At 37.0% G+C, this 13,165-nt stretch overlaps 1 protein-coding gene across 1 annotated transcript; it reads left to right on the top strand.

Moving 5' to 3' along the window:
• Positions 1–9,718: 9,718 nt before the first annotated feature.
• Positions 9,719–12,512, top strand: LOC125469577 (BTB/POZ domain-containing protein At5g48800-like). Its single transcript, XM_048567005.1, has 4 exons — positions 9,719–10,072; positions 10,365–10,431; positions 10,535–11,707; positions 11,814–12,512. Exons 1-4 carry the CDS (start codon positions 9,984–9,986, stop codon positions 12,342–12,344), a joined length of 1,860 nt encoding a protein of 619 aa, XP_048422962.1. The 5' UTR covers positions 9,719–9,983; the 3' UTR covers positions 12,345–12,512.
• The last annotated feature ends 653 nt before the right edge of the window (positions 12,513–13,165 follow it).

Below are 13,165 nucleotides of genomic sequence, written 5' to 3'. Positions count from 1 at the left end.
GAGGAAAATTATTCTAAAAATATGGTTGTGATCCTAAGGTTGTGTAGAGCACGTTGGTATATTCAATTGTCCATTTTTAGCAATGTATGAGAAGTTATTACGAGAAGTTGGTTATGTGCTTTTAAATTAACGTTTTTGTAGTTGTTTCGCGTATAGGTGATACGTATCCCGAGGACGAGCGTGCACACTTGAGGCAGGGGGGCTACGACCCTTCCACTTATCAGTGAGTGGGCTTTTGGTTTTTCGTATATACCTATATACATTTATATTCCCAGAAATTTAAATAAAAAGGGTTATTGTTTTATGCCATGCATCATATGAATGTCGTTTACGCATCATCGCATGTATTAGTAGTGGCATACATATATATATATATATATATATATATACGTATTGGGTGCTGTGGATGCACAGGTAAGTGCCAGGTAAATGTTATTCGTATTTACATTCAGCAGTAGTTTGAGATGTTTAGAGAGCTCATAACCTGCACCCCCGGTGTTAGTGCTCCCGCCCTGAGCAGGGCACAGTCCTTCACGTGATGTTCACCTCCCGCACCTCATGCTCAGCTTGGATCCAAGCTAGGTGCACAGGCCTGTCGTACAGACCACATTAGGTGGTTCCGACTCGTAGGTGACCCGCGATTATTCGCACAGCCTTCACGTGATCGTAGCACTAGAGCGTATATATACGTTACACCCAGTCCTGTCGTACAGACCACTTTAGGTGGTTCCGACTCGTGGTCAGGTTCAGTTGTTCAGTTATTGAGTTTGAGATTAGAGCTCTATATGCAGCCGTACAGGTCACGTTAGGTGACTCCGGCTGCCAGATGTTATGCTATTGATGTGATTTATACCTGAGCACTTGCATATTATTATGAGGCATTGACATGGCATATTCTTGAGCGTGATTGGCTTACCCTTGAGCATGTTTGGCATATTTATACATACGTATATATGTTTATTTTCTGGGAAGTATACAGGTTTTACGGCGAGGGGTTAGAATGTATTTTGCTAAATGGTTTTCAAAGAGCTTTGTTTTTGCCCACTCACGTTTTTGTTTTTGCGCCCTTCCAGGTTCTAGTTGCTTAGCAGTTTCGGTGGTTTTCCCAGAGGGCGTCCCGGCATTTCTTACAGACACTCACCATTGTAGGGTCACCTTCGGGTGTACTATTATCGTATCATTTCTTTGGACTGCTGTAGTCTTGCTCTGAACTTAGTGTATCACTTACGCTAGCACTTGTCTTAGTACTTTGTATGCTAGTTTTTAAATTATTCGTACTTTTACATTACTATCTCATTAGCTTCCGCACGTGCACATGGCTACGTCACCTTCGTGTGACGGCCAGCACGCTCCGATCTCGGTCGGGGTGTGTCAATTATATTAGGAGGTAGAAAAGTGAGTTAACTTTTACAATAGACTAGTTATATTAATTTAGTTCGAGAATAGAATTTAAGACTTCTCATTTGCAAATGAAGATGGGTACTACTAGACTGTAGTACTAAGTGGCTTCATATCGCATCATATTTCAACAATGATTTTACCGATTATACTTTTGTCAAGTTCACCTCACATTATATTTCAACGATTTAACCATCTATCGATTTTTCTTCAAAGATCATATCAACAAAAAATTGTCATATTGAAAACTACATGTTTGTTGATTAAATGTTGATCATTTAGTGTTCCTTTGAAGCATCATATTTGTCTATTTTCTTCAATATAACTTGATGTCTTAATACTTTTGAATTTATCTTTTTAATATATATATATATATATATATATTTGTTTTTGTAAAAATGAGCTATACATAATTATTTTTAATATAAACAATTTGAATAGTTGAGAAAAAGGACGAAGTGAGCTCAAAAGTGTTCTTCAAATAAGGCTATTTAAGGACCTAGAAGGGTGATTAACGGGGATTTTAAATGAGAGAGAAACAAGGATGGGTTTCTTCTTTGCCGTTTAGGCCCTTCTTGGTTTCGGATATAAATATGTAATAGAGAGAAAGAATCATACTCGAGACTTTTAGCGCAGAAGGCAAATGTCTTGACTAATTGAAGTACAAACCGTTTGATACTGTAACATTATTATGCATGCTTTATACTTTTATATCAACGAGAATTGATTTCGTCTGGAATTTATAAATATTACCGCTCGAACCTCTCTACAAAGTAATATTTGAAGACATTTTGTCACATCTCGGCCTGGGCGGGACCACTTCCCAGGCCCGACTCAACCGTAGCACGATATTGTCCGTTTTGGGCCCCCAGCACACCCTCACGGTTTTGTTTCTGAGAACTCAGATGAGAACTTCCCAGTGGGTAATTGTCACATCCTGGCTCGGGCGGGACCACTTCCAGGGCCCGACTCCACCGTAGCACGATATTGTGCTTTGGGCCCCCAACACACCCTCACAGTTTTGTTTCTGGAAACTCACACGAGAACTTTCCAGTGGGTCACCCATCATGGGAATGCTCTCGCGCGCTACTCGCTTAACTTCGGAGTTCCGATGGAACCCGAAGCCAGTGAGTTCCCAAAAGGCCTCGTGCTAGGTAGAGATGGGAATAAACATATAAGGATTACTCCCCTGGGCGATGTGGGATCTCACAATCCACCCCCCTTAAGGGCCCGACGTCTTCGTCGGCACACACGCGGTCAGGGTTAGGCTTTGATACCAAATTGTCACATCCCGGCCCGGGCGAGACCACTTCCCAGGCCCGACTCCATCGTAGCACGATATTGTGCTTTGGGCCCCCAGCACACCTTCACGGTTTTGTTTTTGGGAACTCACACGAGAACTTCCTAGTGAGTCACCCATCATGAGAATGCTTTAGCGCGCTACTCGCTTAACTTCGGAGTTCCGATGGAACCCGAAGCCAGTGAGCACCCAAAATGTCTCGTGCTAGGTAGAGATGAGAATAAACATATAACGATCACTCCCCTGGGCGATGTGGGATCTCACACATTTTCTGTCAATCCATGTGTAGCAAAAAAGCATGGGTATCTACATCTAGCCCAAAAAGTAGTGGGTCCCACTAAAAAAGTAGATACCTATGTGAGCCAAAATTTTCTAATCTTCTCCCAATTGCAAATACACTCATAGCATCCTCAAATGAGATATCAAAATCCTAGGTGGAATGCCACTGTACATATTTGACATCAAAAGTCTCTTCAACCGAAATGTTATTTGCTAACTGGATTTGAAGGCTTAGTAATTTGATGTCAATTTTTTTTTAATTCATTTTAATAGTGGGTCCCTTATTTCACTAACATTTCAACCAATAAAAATTTTGTTTCAACAATTTTTTAATAATTACAATCATTTAAAGCTCTATTTAAATAATAAAATAAATTTGACAATTCAGTTGGAGAATACAAAATTTGACATAAAGCTTCAAATTACCACATTAGCCATCAATTGTAATTTGACATTTCCTTTGGAGATGGTCTCATACTCTTAGAGACCTAAACAGAAAACATAAACAAACAACATACCTAAATTGGAAGGGCATTATAGTTTAGTTATAAGATGAAATCTTATCTTATCCGACTTCAGAGAAACAAACCAACAAATAAAATTTAGATTAGAAAACCTAATCCAACAGTTCATAAGTGATGAACTCTAACTTTGTCAGAATTTACATTTTTTTAGATTGAAATGTTCATAAATTCTTTTTGAGATAACATGTTCAAGAATCAACTTAAGAAAAAGTTAATACAAAGCAAAATTTGTCACATAATCAAATTATTACATAAATAAATATATGTAGGCCCATATAGAGCCCGAAAGTAAGTAGTTTGTCATTGTGAGAGATTCTTTTATAGAGCCTCAAAGATTCCTCAGAACTCTAAAATGGGCTATATCCACTATTTTCTAACCTCATATAGAGCCTCTCACTAGAGATGCTCTTAGTGAGAGGTCTTAAATTCAATTCTCACCAAAGGCTAATTTGAACTACATTAGGCCATCCCCAACCGAAGGGTCTAGAGGGCCAGAGGGCCGAAATAGCCCAAAAACCGTCTCCAACCTAGGGCTGGGCCAGAAGGCTCGTGGAATCTGAAGGGCTAAAGGGCTGGCTGCAGCCAGAATGGGGCTAGCCAGAAAATAGAGCAATCTTGTCGGGTATAACCGACATGAATATATTTATATTAAAAATATAACCGACAGGATTACTTAAAAAAAATTGAATACAACAGCTAGTCAGCTAGCCGTTGTATTCAAAAATTTTTTTTTTTTGGGGCCATTTTTTTTAATTCTTAAAAATTCTAATATTTGTTTCCTATAAATACCTAAACCATTCATTAAATTTAAGTTCTAATTTTTTTGGTTTTTTGGGCTAATTACCATTGTAGTTTTTAAATTTAAGTTGTTGTAGTTTTTAAATTTAAATAATAAATTATGTTTGGCCCTATAGCCCTTTGGCACTCGCTTGGAGACCCTTTTTTGTGACAGGGCAAAAACGAGCCCTATGGTCATTTGGCTCTCGGTTGGAGACGGAGGCAAATATGACCCTGTACTGTTCATTAAAATATTAATATCTTGGAGGTCCAGATGGCTAAAATGAGCCCTCTGGCCAGCCTTCGATTGGAGATGGCCTTATTGATAGTCCATTGTGAGGTTAAGGCCACCCTATCTCCTTAATGTAGATAATATCGTTGTTAAAAAGGAAAAAATTGAGTGTTTCATTTGTGAGGTTAAGCCATTACATTTTAATTTAATATTCGTAACTCAATCAATTTTTATTTAAATAATTTTTGTAATTCTAATGTCCTACCGGCCATCATGTGCACCAAATGATCTACACTTCTGTTTTCTCCTTCTTCACCTTTTTTTTTTAGAATAAATTGTAGCTATGGTCCCTTAACTTTAATTCAGTTGGAGCAATGGTCCCTCAACTTTAATTCAACTAGAGAAATGGTCCCTTAACTCTAACCCAATTGTAGCAATGGTCCTTCTAACATAACTCGTTTTGACAAAAATTTTGACGTAGTTGACGAAAATGACCATAATTACACACTTTGATGAGTTGAGAGACCCTAATTGTATAAATGGTCGTTCTAACATAACTTACTTTGACAAAATTTTGACGAAATTGATGAAAATGACTATAGCTATACATTTTGATAAGTTGAGGGACCAATGGTAATGGATTTTTAGTTGAGGGACCATTGCTACAATTTACTGTTTTTTTTATGTAAGTTTTGTTGTCCTTATTATTCTTTGATTTATTCAATCCTAATGCTATAAAAAGATAGAGGAGTGTAGAGGAAGAAAAAGAGATTGAGAAGATCATTTCTCACAACGCTTGTTGTGTAGATTATTGACAAAGTGCATAATGTCAAAATGTAAAAAATAAAGTCCAACATTGGAAATGGACAAAACCTTACAATGACTTGTAAATTAAAAATGTGCTCGTATCTTTCTCAAGTAGTTAAAGTTCTAAAAATCTGAAAAATTGGGTTTATGGTCTTTAAAACATCCAAAACATTAGGCTTTTTTTTTGTATGACCTCTCAATCGAAACTTATCTCGATTTAAAATCGTATCAATTGAAAAAATTGGTGTTCAAGCTCAAGTTGAAATTTATTTAATATGTCCACCAGAATTAGACGATTAGATCGAATACGTGATCCTCAAAATTGAGAGATAGAAGCATACAAAAATGGATAGAGCTTAGGAACCATACCTTTCATGATTATCTTGTACGTATATGATTATGTGACATTTGAATTATGTTACATATATGATCAAACAAAAATCAATAATTTAGCGGTTATAGTGTCACGATTCATATCCCAATTGTATCTATAGTGAAAAAGTAAAGTTAATTTGTAAGCATATGAATCTATACTACTATGTAAAGCCAGCCCCATTTAGAGCCACGAGCTTCACCAAAAATAACGGGTCAAAAATGTCCCCCAAACAAAAAAGTTCAAAAGTAGCTCAAAATAATGCATCAAATAATGTAGGGGTATTTTCGTCATATAAACTGTGTTTTTTTTTAATTAAATTTTTTGTGCAGTTTTTTATTTTTATTTTTTTAATTAGTACCTCACAATAAACTAGCAATAATGTGATTCAATTAATTGTTTATTAAATATTATTTTCTTTATTTTTAAACACGTTCAAAACATCTTAAGAGGCGTAGTACCGATTATCAAAAAGGTCTCTCACATGCATAATAATGTGATTTAATTAGTTGTCAAATGATTTTTTTTTTTTTTGAACAAAAAATATTTTCTACACTAAAGGGGAGGGATGAGATTAGCCTTACAATGTGCTAGTAATAATATAATTAAAAAATTATTTAGTCTCGCGTAACACGCGTGATTCAAAAAATGAAGGCTAAAATAGTATAAGGCCATGCAGAGTTTGAGCATGTAAACTGTAGCATCGGATGCCTTTAATTAGAGTTTGTTACATTGTTTGTGTCTCATCACTAATTGGTAATTACTTTGAAACACTTGGCGTGCGAATGTACTCTAATGATGGGAACTCACTTTCCCTGAGACCACCACTACCACAAGACAACGCACGCCTTCAATCCCCAATAATTTTCTTCATCCCTTACATATGGCCGATATATCTCAATCAATAAGGTAATCTGTGAAAAGTAACATTTATCAACTAAATTGAAGGATAAAAAACGTTAACATATATGACCTCTTACGCTTGTTTGAATGGTGAAAATTTGTGTGCAGATTCGAAGACAACTAAGCGAAATTCACGAAAACTTGTCAGAGATCTAAAATAAGAATAAAAGCTGTAATGTGGTAAAACGTTAGGGTTCAATATTTTGACATTTTGATACTTATAAGCAAAGTTCTAAAAGGCGTTAGGCGCTAGTCGGCCAACGGGTACGAGTCTAATGTCTAGACATCTAGACGGTGCCTAGGCGATTTTTTTCTTCTTTCAATTTTAATTAAATATATTATATAACATATAAATAAGTGTCTATTTATACTTAAAGAAATTACATAATTGTATTATGATACATAAATTGTAAAATAAAATAACATATAGATTACAAAGTATTATAACATATTAAAAATATGGAGAACAAATATATAATGAGTATTCATCTAAGTATCCAACAAATCTCTTACAATTTACTAAAAAAATAAAATGTAAAATAGAAGTTATCTATTTTATGTCTAAGTGAGAGTCGTGACTTAGGCGAGTGCCTATGTAGGCTAGGCAAGCACTCTTTTTTAATTTTTAAATGCCTAAATATTAATCGTGAAGTTGGTCAGTTGCCTAACGCCTAAACATGACTTAAGCAGTGCTAGACATAAATTTTTAGAACACTACTTATAAGATGTCAAGGAAAAAAGATCCCTATCATTCGGCGGAAGGTGAAACCTAACTTAGGTAGGTGAAAAGCTACACAAGTAGTCATTTGACACAATATAAGATTTTGGTTTTACATCATGAGAAGGGAACAAAATTTGACTTCACTTAAAGCATGCATATTCAAACCTTAGAATTCACTCATAAAAGCGACCACCAATCATTAACTTTAGGACCCTGCTCTCCATGCCATTTATACATACATGCATTCATAAATATAACAAAATACATGCCATTATCACGAATGGTTTGATGATTTTGACTTGAACCAAATAAGTTTTTGTTTGTATCACCATTCTACACATATTAAAGGAATGTTGGTGGCGGTATTGGAGGATAACTTACATGGTATGACACTGTTGGTCTGTTATATAATGTTTTGTGTCAATGAAAATAACGATATGTAAAAACATTTGTACATATCTTTATTTTATCGACATGAGATGTTTATGTAATAGTATATTTGTATTATATAAGTTCTTCTTAGTGGTGGTGGAAGATCAAATAATAGCAAATGTAATAATATGTGGTCGGAACTACTTGTGGCTTGCCTTGCATTAGAAAGAATGAGGATCCTCTCCGGATCCTCTTTGTGAGGATCCAGGGATCCTCCAATCGTGTCTATTCATTGTATATCGTGTGGTAAAAAATTATTGGAATTTTTTTATTTAAAATTGAACATACACAGTACCTGACAAAAACTAACTGCACGATGTATAATAAACAAACACGATTGAAGGATCTCGAGGATCCTCACAAAGAAGATCAGGAGAGGATCCTCGTTCCATTAAAAAACCCTAAACATATATGACCCACCGCAGGTGGAGGTGGTGGGTAATAATCACAAATCAAAATCATGGAATTATCAAAAGTGGTCACACCACTCTCTCCCTATCCAAATTTTGATTGTTCCTTTCTTTCTTCTTTTTGACCTTTTCTTTGTTTGCTCTTCCTCACGTGAATTGTGCAATATTTTCCCTAAAATAGACCGACTTACTTTACTTTTTACGTTATTATTTTAAATTACACTAATTTTAAAAAAATAAAAAAAGATTCAAATTTGAATGCAAAATTAATAAAATCTTGATCTGACCAACTGTCATAAACTCTCGGTCGTATGAAAGGGAGTTCCTCCCTTAATAGACCTTAATTTCCAAAGTTTGTTTTGATGCTAATGATTTCTATATTCCTTGCCATTTCTAATTTATCTTATATGGTCTCATAGTTCCATAGGGCCAATATCAGTTATTTCTTGGATGAAACATAAGTTGGTACATGACTCGTTTCTTACCTTATTGCTACAAGATGTTAACTTAGTTAAATGGTTTGCTAAAGTAATTTCATAACTTAGTAGGCAGATGATGCTTATAACTTAGTTAAATGATTCACTAAAGTGTCTGGGTTTCCTTTTGGTGACGAGCAAAAACCCCACGATTTAATACCTTGTTGGCAGTGGCAAAATATTTAAAGATCATTTTCAAGCCTTAATGTGTTAAAGATCATTTCAAATCACATGTATTAAATTTTTGCACGTATGAGGGTTCATGTCCAGTGGTGAATGTACATTGAAACCAAGATCTTATCAGTACCACTCGGAGTTCAGGGAATATACATGTGAAAATCTTTCGAGGACTATTTAAATGTTTGGCATGAGTATTTTTTTATGTCCACAAGTGTTTGATATAATGTATGCTAGGCATATCTCGGTAGAACTCGACAGGCTGAGTCGAGAGTACTCAACACATTCTCTCGATAGCACTCATCAGATTACTTCGTCATCTGTCGATACCTATTGACACGTGCGTAACATGGTTCAACTGACAACAATAAGATCACTAAGTGTTCGACAAAATGCCTCAGTAATTAAACTAAAATATTTGTGTATGCTTCGCACTCTATTTCAGCTAAAAAACTTGTACTTTTAAAGCTCAAACCCCTAATATTCGAATCCTAGATCCATCACAGTTCATATCCCATTAATTACACCAATTTACCACCATCTCACCTCCCTTTATTTTCGGCAGGATATTTTTCCCTCCCGGAGTCTTTCACTTTTACAGAGTTTTACGGCCGACAAAAAGTACAATAAAACATGTCAAAGTTGTCAAACCAAAATAACTACTTTTTCTATATTTCCCGCTTTTTTGCCGGTTGGTAATGAGAGGTTTTGACTTTACTATGTGAACAAAGTAACAAACCTCTCCTTTCTGTCCTTTCTCATCATCTCCTTAATTTTTAAAAAATTAAATTAAATCCTATCACAGCAGAGAGCAACAAAAAACATGAGTGTGATTACTAAACCACCACACCACGCCACACCCCACACCACCCACCACAACCCCCCCCCCCCCCCCCCCCCCGGAAAAAAAAAAAAAATTAAAGGCAGAAAAGCATGACCCACCAAAGAGGCCCATTGCTTTGGACAATTGCAATCTGTGTTTTGCACACCACCTGTTTGACAAAAAGAAAAAAAAAATGGCCAAACAAGTTCACCACCAACATCAACATCTCCAACTGGGTTGTTGTCTCTGTCTCTCTTCCCAGTACTTCACTCTTTCAACCCCACCATTACCATTTTTTCATCTTTGCCTTGACATTCCAATTTCCTCTCTTGGGTGCCATTTTCTCGCCCCATGGACCGCGGCGGTGACAAGCATCAGCAGCAGCAGCAACCACAACTATCCGTGGCTAAGAGTTCGCGGCAGCAGCGATACAACGAGTGGTTTGTTTCTTGATTTTCATATGTTTTTTTATGTTTGTATTTCAACTTGAGTACTTTTAATTTTATTTTGTAAGTGTTGCCTACACTACCTAGTGATTCTATAAGTGGTGTTTTGATATATATATTTATGTGCTATGTTGTGCAGATGCATGATAAACAAAAGATCAATGGTTTCTGATTGTTCTCTTGATATGTATTCTATAAAGAAACTTTTTTTTTCCTCATTGATTTTTGTCATGTGCAAATATCTGCAACGGTTTTGTATGAATGTTTACTTGTTGATCTTTTGCAGGATTTTTCGGGACGTTCCAAGCGATATTACAATACAAGTAAATGGAGGGGCTTTCTCACTACATAAGGTAACTACCTTTGCTGTTTTATTTACTTCCAATTCTTGAAAATGATTCTTTAAATTCACTGTGTTGATGGAATTTTGATATATTATGGTGCTTCTGAATGCAGTTCCCTCTGGTCTCCAGAAGTGGGAGAATCCGGAAGTTGGTTGCTGAACACAGGGATTCTGATATCTCAAGAGTGGAACTTCTTAATCTACCGGGAGGTGCAGAATCATTTGAGTTGGCAGCAAAGTTCTGTTATGGTATTAACTTCGAGATCACATCTTCAAACGTTTCTCAGCTGTGTTGTGCTTCTGATTACCTTGAAATGACTGAAGAGTACTCAAAAGATAATCTTGGTTCGCGTACTGAAGAATACCTTGAAAGCGTTGTTTGCAAGAATCTTGAAATGTGTGTTGAGGTTTTGCAACAATGTGAGAGTTTACTCCCTCTGGCCGATGAGCTGAGAATAGTTAGCCGTTGCATAGATGCAATAGCCTCAAAGGCTTGTGTAGAGCAAATTGCTTCGAGCTTTTCGCGCTTGGAGTATAGCAGCTCGGGGAGGCTTCACATGAACAGGCAAGCCAAATCTGATGGGGACTGGTGGATAGAAGATCTTTCAGTTCTTCGTGTTGACTTGTACCAAAGAGTCATAACTGCCATGAAGTGCCGCGGAGTCCGCCCTGAGAGTATTGGTGCATCACTTGTGAACTATGCGCAGAAGGAGTTGACAAAAAAGTCCAGCTTATGGAATATGTCTGGCCAGACAAAAGTTGACGGAATTTCAGCTTCAACTGGGCATGAAAAACTCGTGGTTGAGACAATTGTCAGCCTTCTGCCCGTCGAGAAACTTGTTATTCCAATCAATTTCTTATTTGGGCTTTTGCGAAGCGCTGTAATGCTTGATTGCACAATTGCTTGCAGACTTGATCTGGAGAGGAGAATTGGGTCACAGCTGGATATTGCTACTCTTGATGATCTTCTGATCCCTTCTTTCAAGCACGCTGGTGACACTTTATTTGATGTCGATACAGTGCATAGGATTTTAGTTAACTTTTCTCAGCAAGATGATAGCGAAGAAGATATGGAAGATGCGTCTGTTTTTGAATCTGATAGTCCTCATTCACCTTCCCAGACCGCTTTGTTTAAAGTTTCAAAGTTGGTGGACAATTACCTTGCTGAAATAGCTCCTGATGCAAACCTCAAGCTTGCTAAGTTCATAGTCATTGCTGATGCTTTACCTGAACACGCACGAACAGTTCATGATGGGCTATATCGAGCCATTGATATTTACTTAAAAGTATGTCATTCTTATCTTTCTTTGCCATTAGTCTTGATTAAGATGTTTTGCTATAACTATTCTTTCATGAATTTCGATTGATTTATATACGTTCTTTCTGTGACAGGCTCATCAAGGTTTAACAGATACAGACAAGAAGAGGCTCTGCAAAATGATTGATTTCCAAAAGCTCTCACAAGAAGCAGGTGCACATGCTGCACAGAACGAGCGCCTCCCTCTCCAGTCAATAGTACAAGTGCTTTATTTTGAGCAAATAAGGCTCAGAAATTCCTTGGGCTGCTCTAATGAAGATGAACCCAAGCCAATGCACCAGTCATGGCGGATCAGCAGTGGTGCGCTCAGTGCAGCGATGTCTCCACGAGACAACTATGCATCATTGAGGAGAGAAAATCGTGAGCTAAAGCTTGAGCTAGCTCGGTTAAGAATGAGACTAAATGATCTTGAGAGAGAACATGTATGCATGAAGAGGGATATGCAAAGGTCCAACTCTCGTAAATTTATGAGTTCTTTCTCCAAGAAGATTGGCAAGCTAAGCTTCTTTGCAAATAGTTCTTCAAGGGCATCCACGTCTCCGTCAAGGCATTCTTATAGGACTGATTCTAAAGTGATTGAGAGAACGTGTGCAAGCACAGATTAGGTAATTCACATTGTCAGGAACTTTTTATGTCTTTTTAGTAAGTGCAAGCCTTATGAAATTTTCACTTGTGTATGCGTCTTTTGGCCTCCTTGTAAAAAAGATTTGTGCTTTGAGTTAGCGATAGCGGGGAAAGATCTTGATTGTAAGTGATGCTTTTGGTTGAGTACAGTTTTTACATTTGTTTAAATTCTAAATCATTAAATTAAATTTCAACTTAATTGCAAAATGTAGCAGGTTAAGATTAAATAATATAGACTCTATGCTGGATATGTAGAACAAACAAATAAACTTATACAGCTGCTCTAATAAGGTAACAAAACATTGGTGCGCATAATCAACGTACAAAAACACGGTTTAGTAAATGCCTTGCAGGACTAATCTACTTGAGAAGCCTTGGAATTGCACCCGAGACCCAGTAGCCTCTCTTTGTCGCTCCTCTTCCTTGTTTGGCACGGTAAAATTTACCTTAAGGCGAAGCGACTTACGAGCACTTTCAGGTTTTCTTATACAAGATTTCAGCAAGGTGCTCTCCCTAATATTAAGATCAGCAAGTTTGACAGTAATGTCGTTGTTGCCATCATCATATTTTCTATGACGTCTAGTTTCATTTCTTGAATGTATCAGAGGTTTGTGCTCAGATTCTCCACGAGTTTTCTTGTTTGTGGATGACAACTCTACTTTGATATCTGTTTGGAGTCTTCTGTCAGAGTCAGCTTCTTCATCACTCAGGCTAGGGCTTACAGTAGCACAAGCGAAAAACCGAAGCTTAAGCCTTCGCCTCTGCTCGTGGTGCTTCGGTGTCATACCAGCATACTCCTTGG

Source organism: the organism of the source record quoted next, unplaced genomic scaffold, assembly GCF_019419815.1.
Source record: "Pyrus x bretschneideri cultivar Hongxiangsu unplaced genomic scaffold, Pyrus_bretschneideri_v1 Contig10, whole genome shotgun sequence".
NCBI classification, from domain to species: Eukaryota; Viridiplantae; Streptophyta; class Magnoliopsida; order Rosales; family Rosaceae; genus Pyrus; species Pyrus x bretschneideri.
This window is presented reverse-complemented; position numbering and strand designations above follow the sequence as displayed.

Bases quoted from the DNA above. Each gene is read 5' to 3' on its own strand.
- LOC125469577 (XM_048567005.1), top strand. From the start codon at position 9,984: ATGGACCGCGGCGGTGACAAGCATCAGCAGCAGCAGCAACCACAACTA. The intron at 10,073-10,364 runs GTTTGTTTCTTG...GATCTTTTGCAG, and splicing joins CAGCAGCGATACAACGAGTG to GATTTTTCGGGACGTTCCAA. The intron at 10,432-10,534 runs GTAACTACCTTT...TTCTGAATGCAG, and splicing joins GGGCTTTCTCACTACATAAG to TTCCCTCTGGTCTCCAGAAG.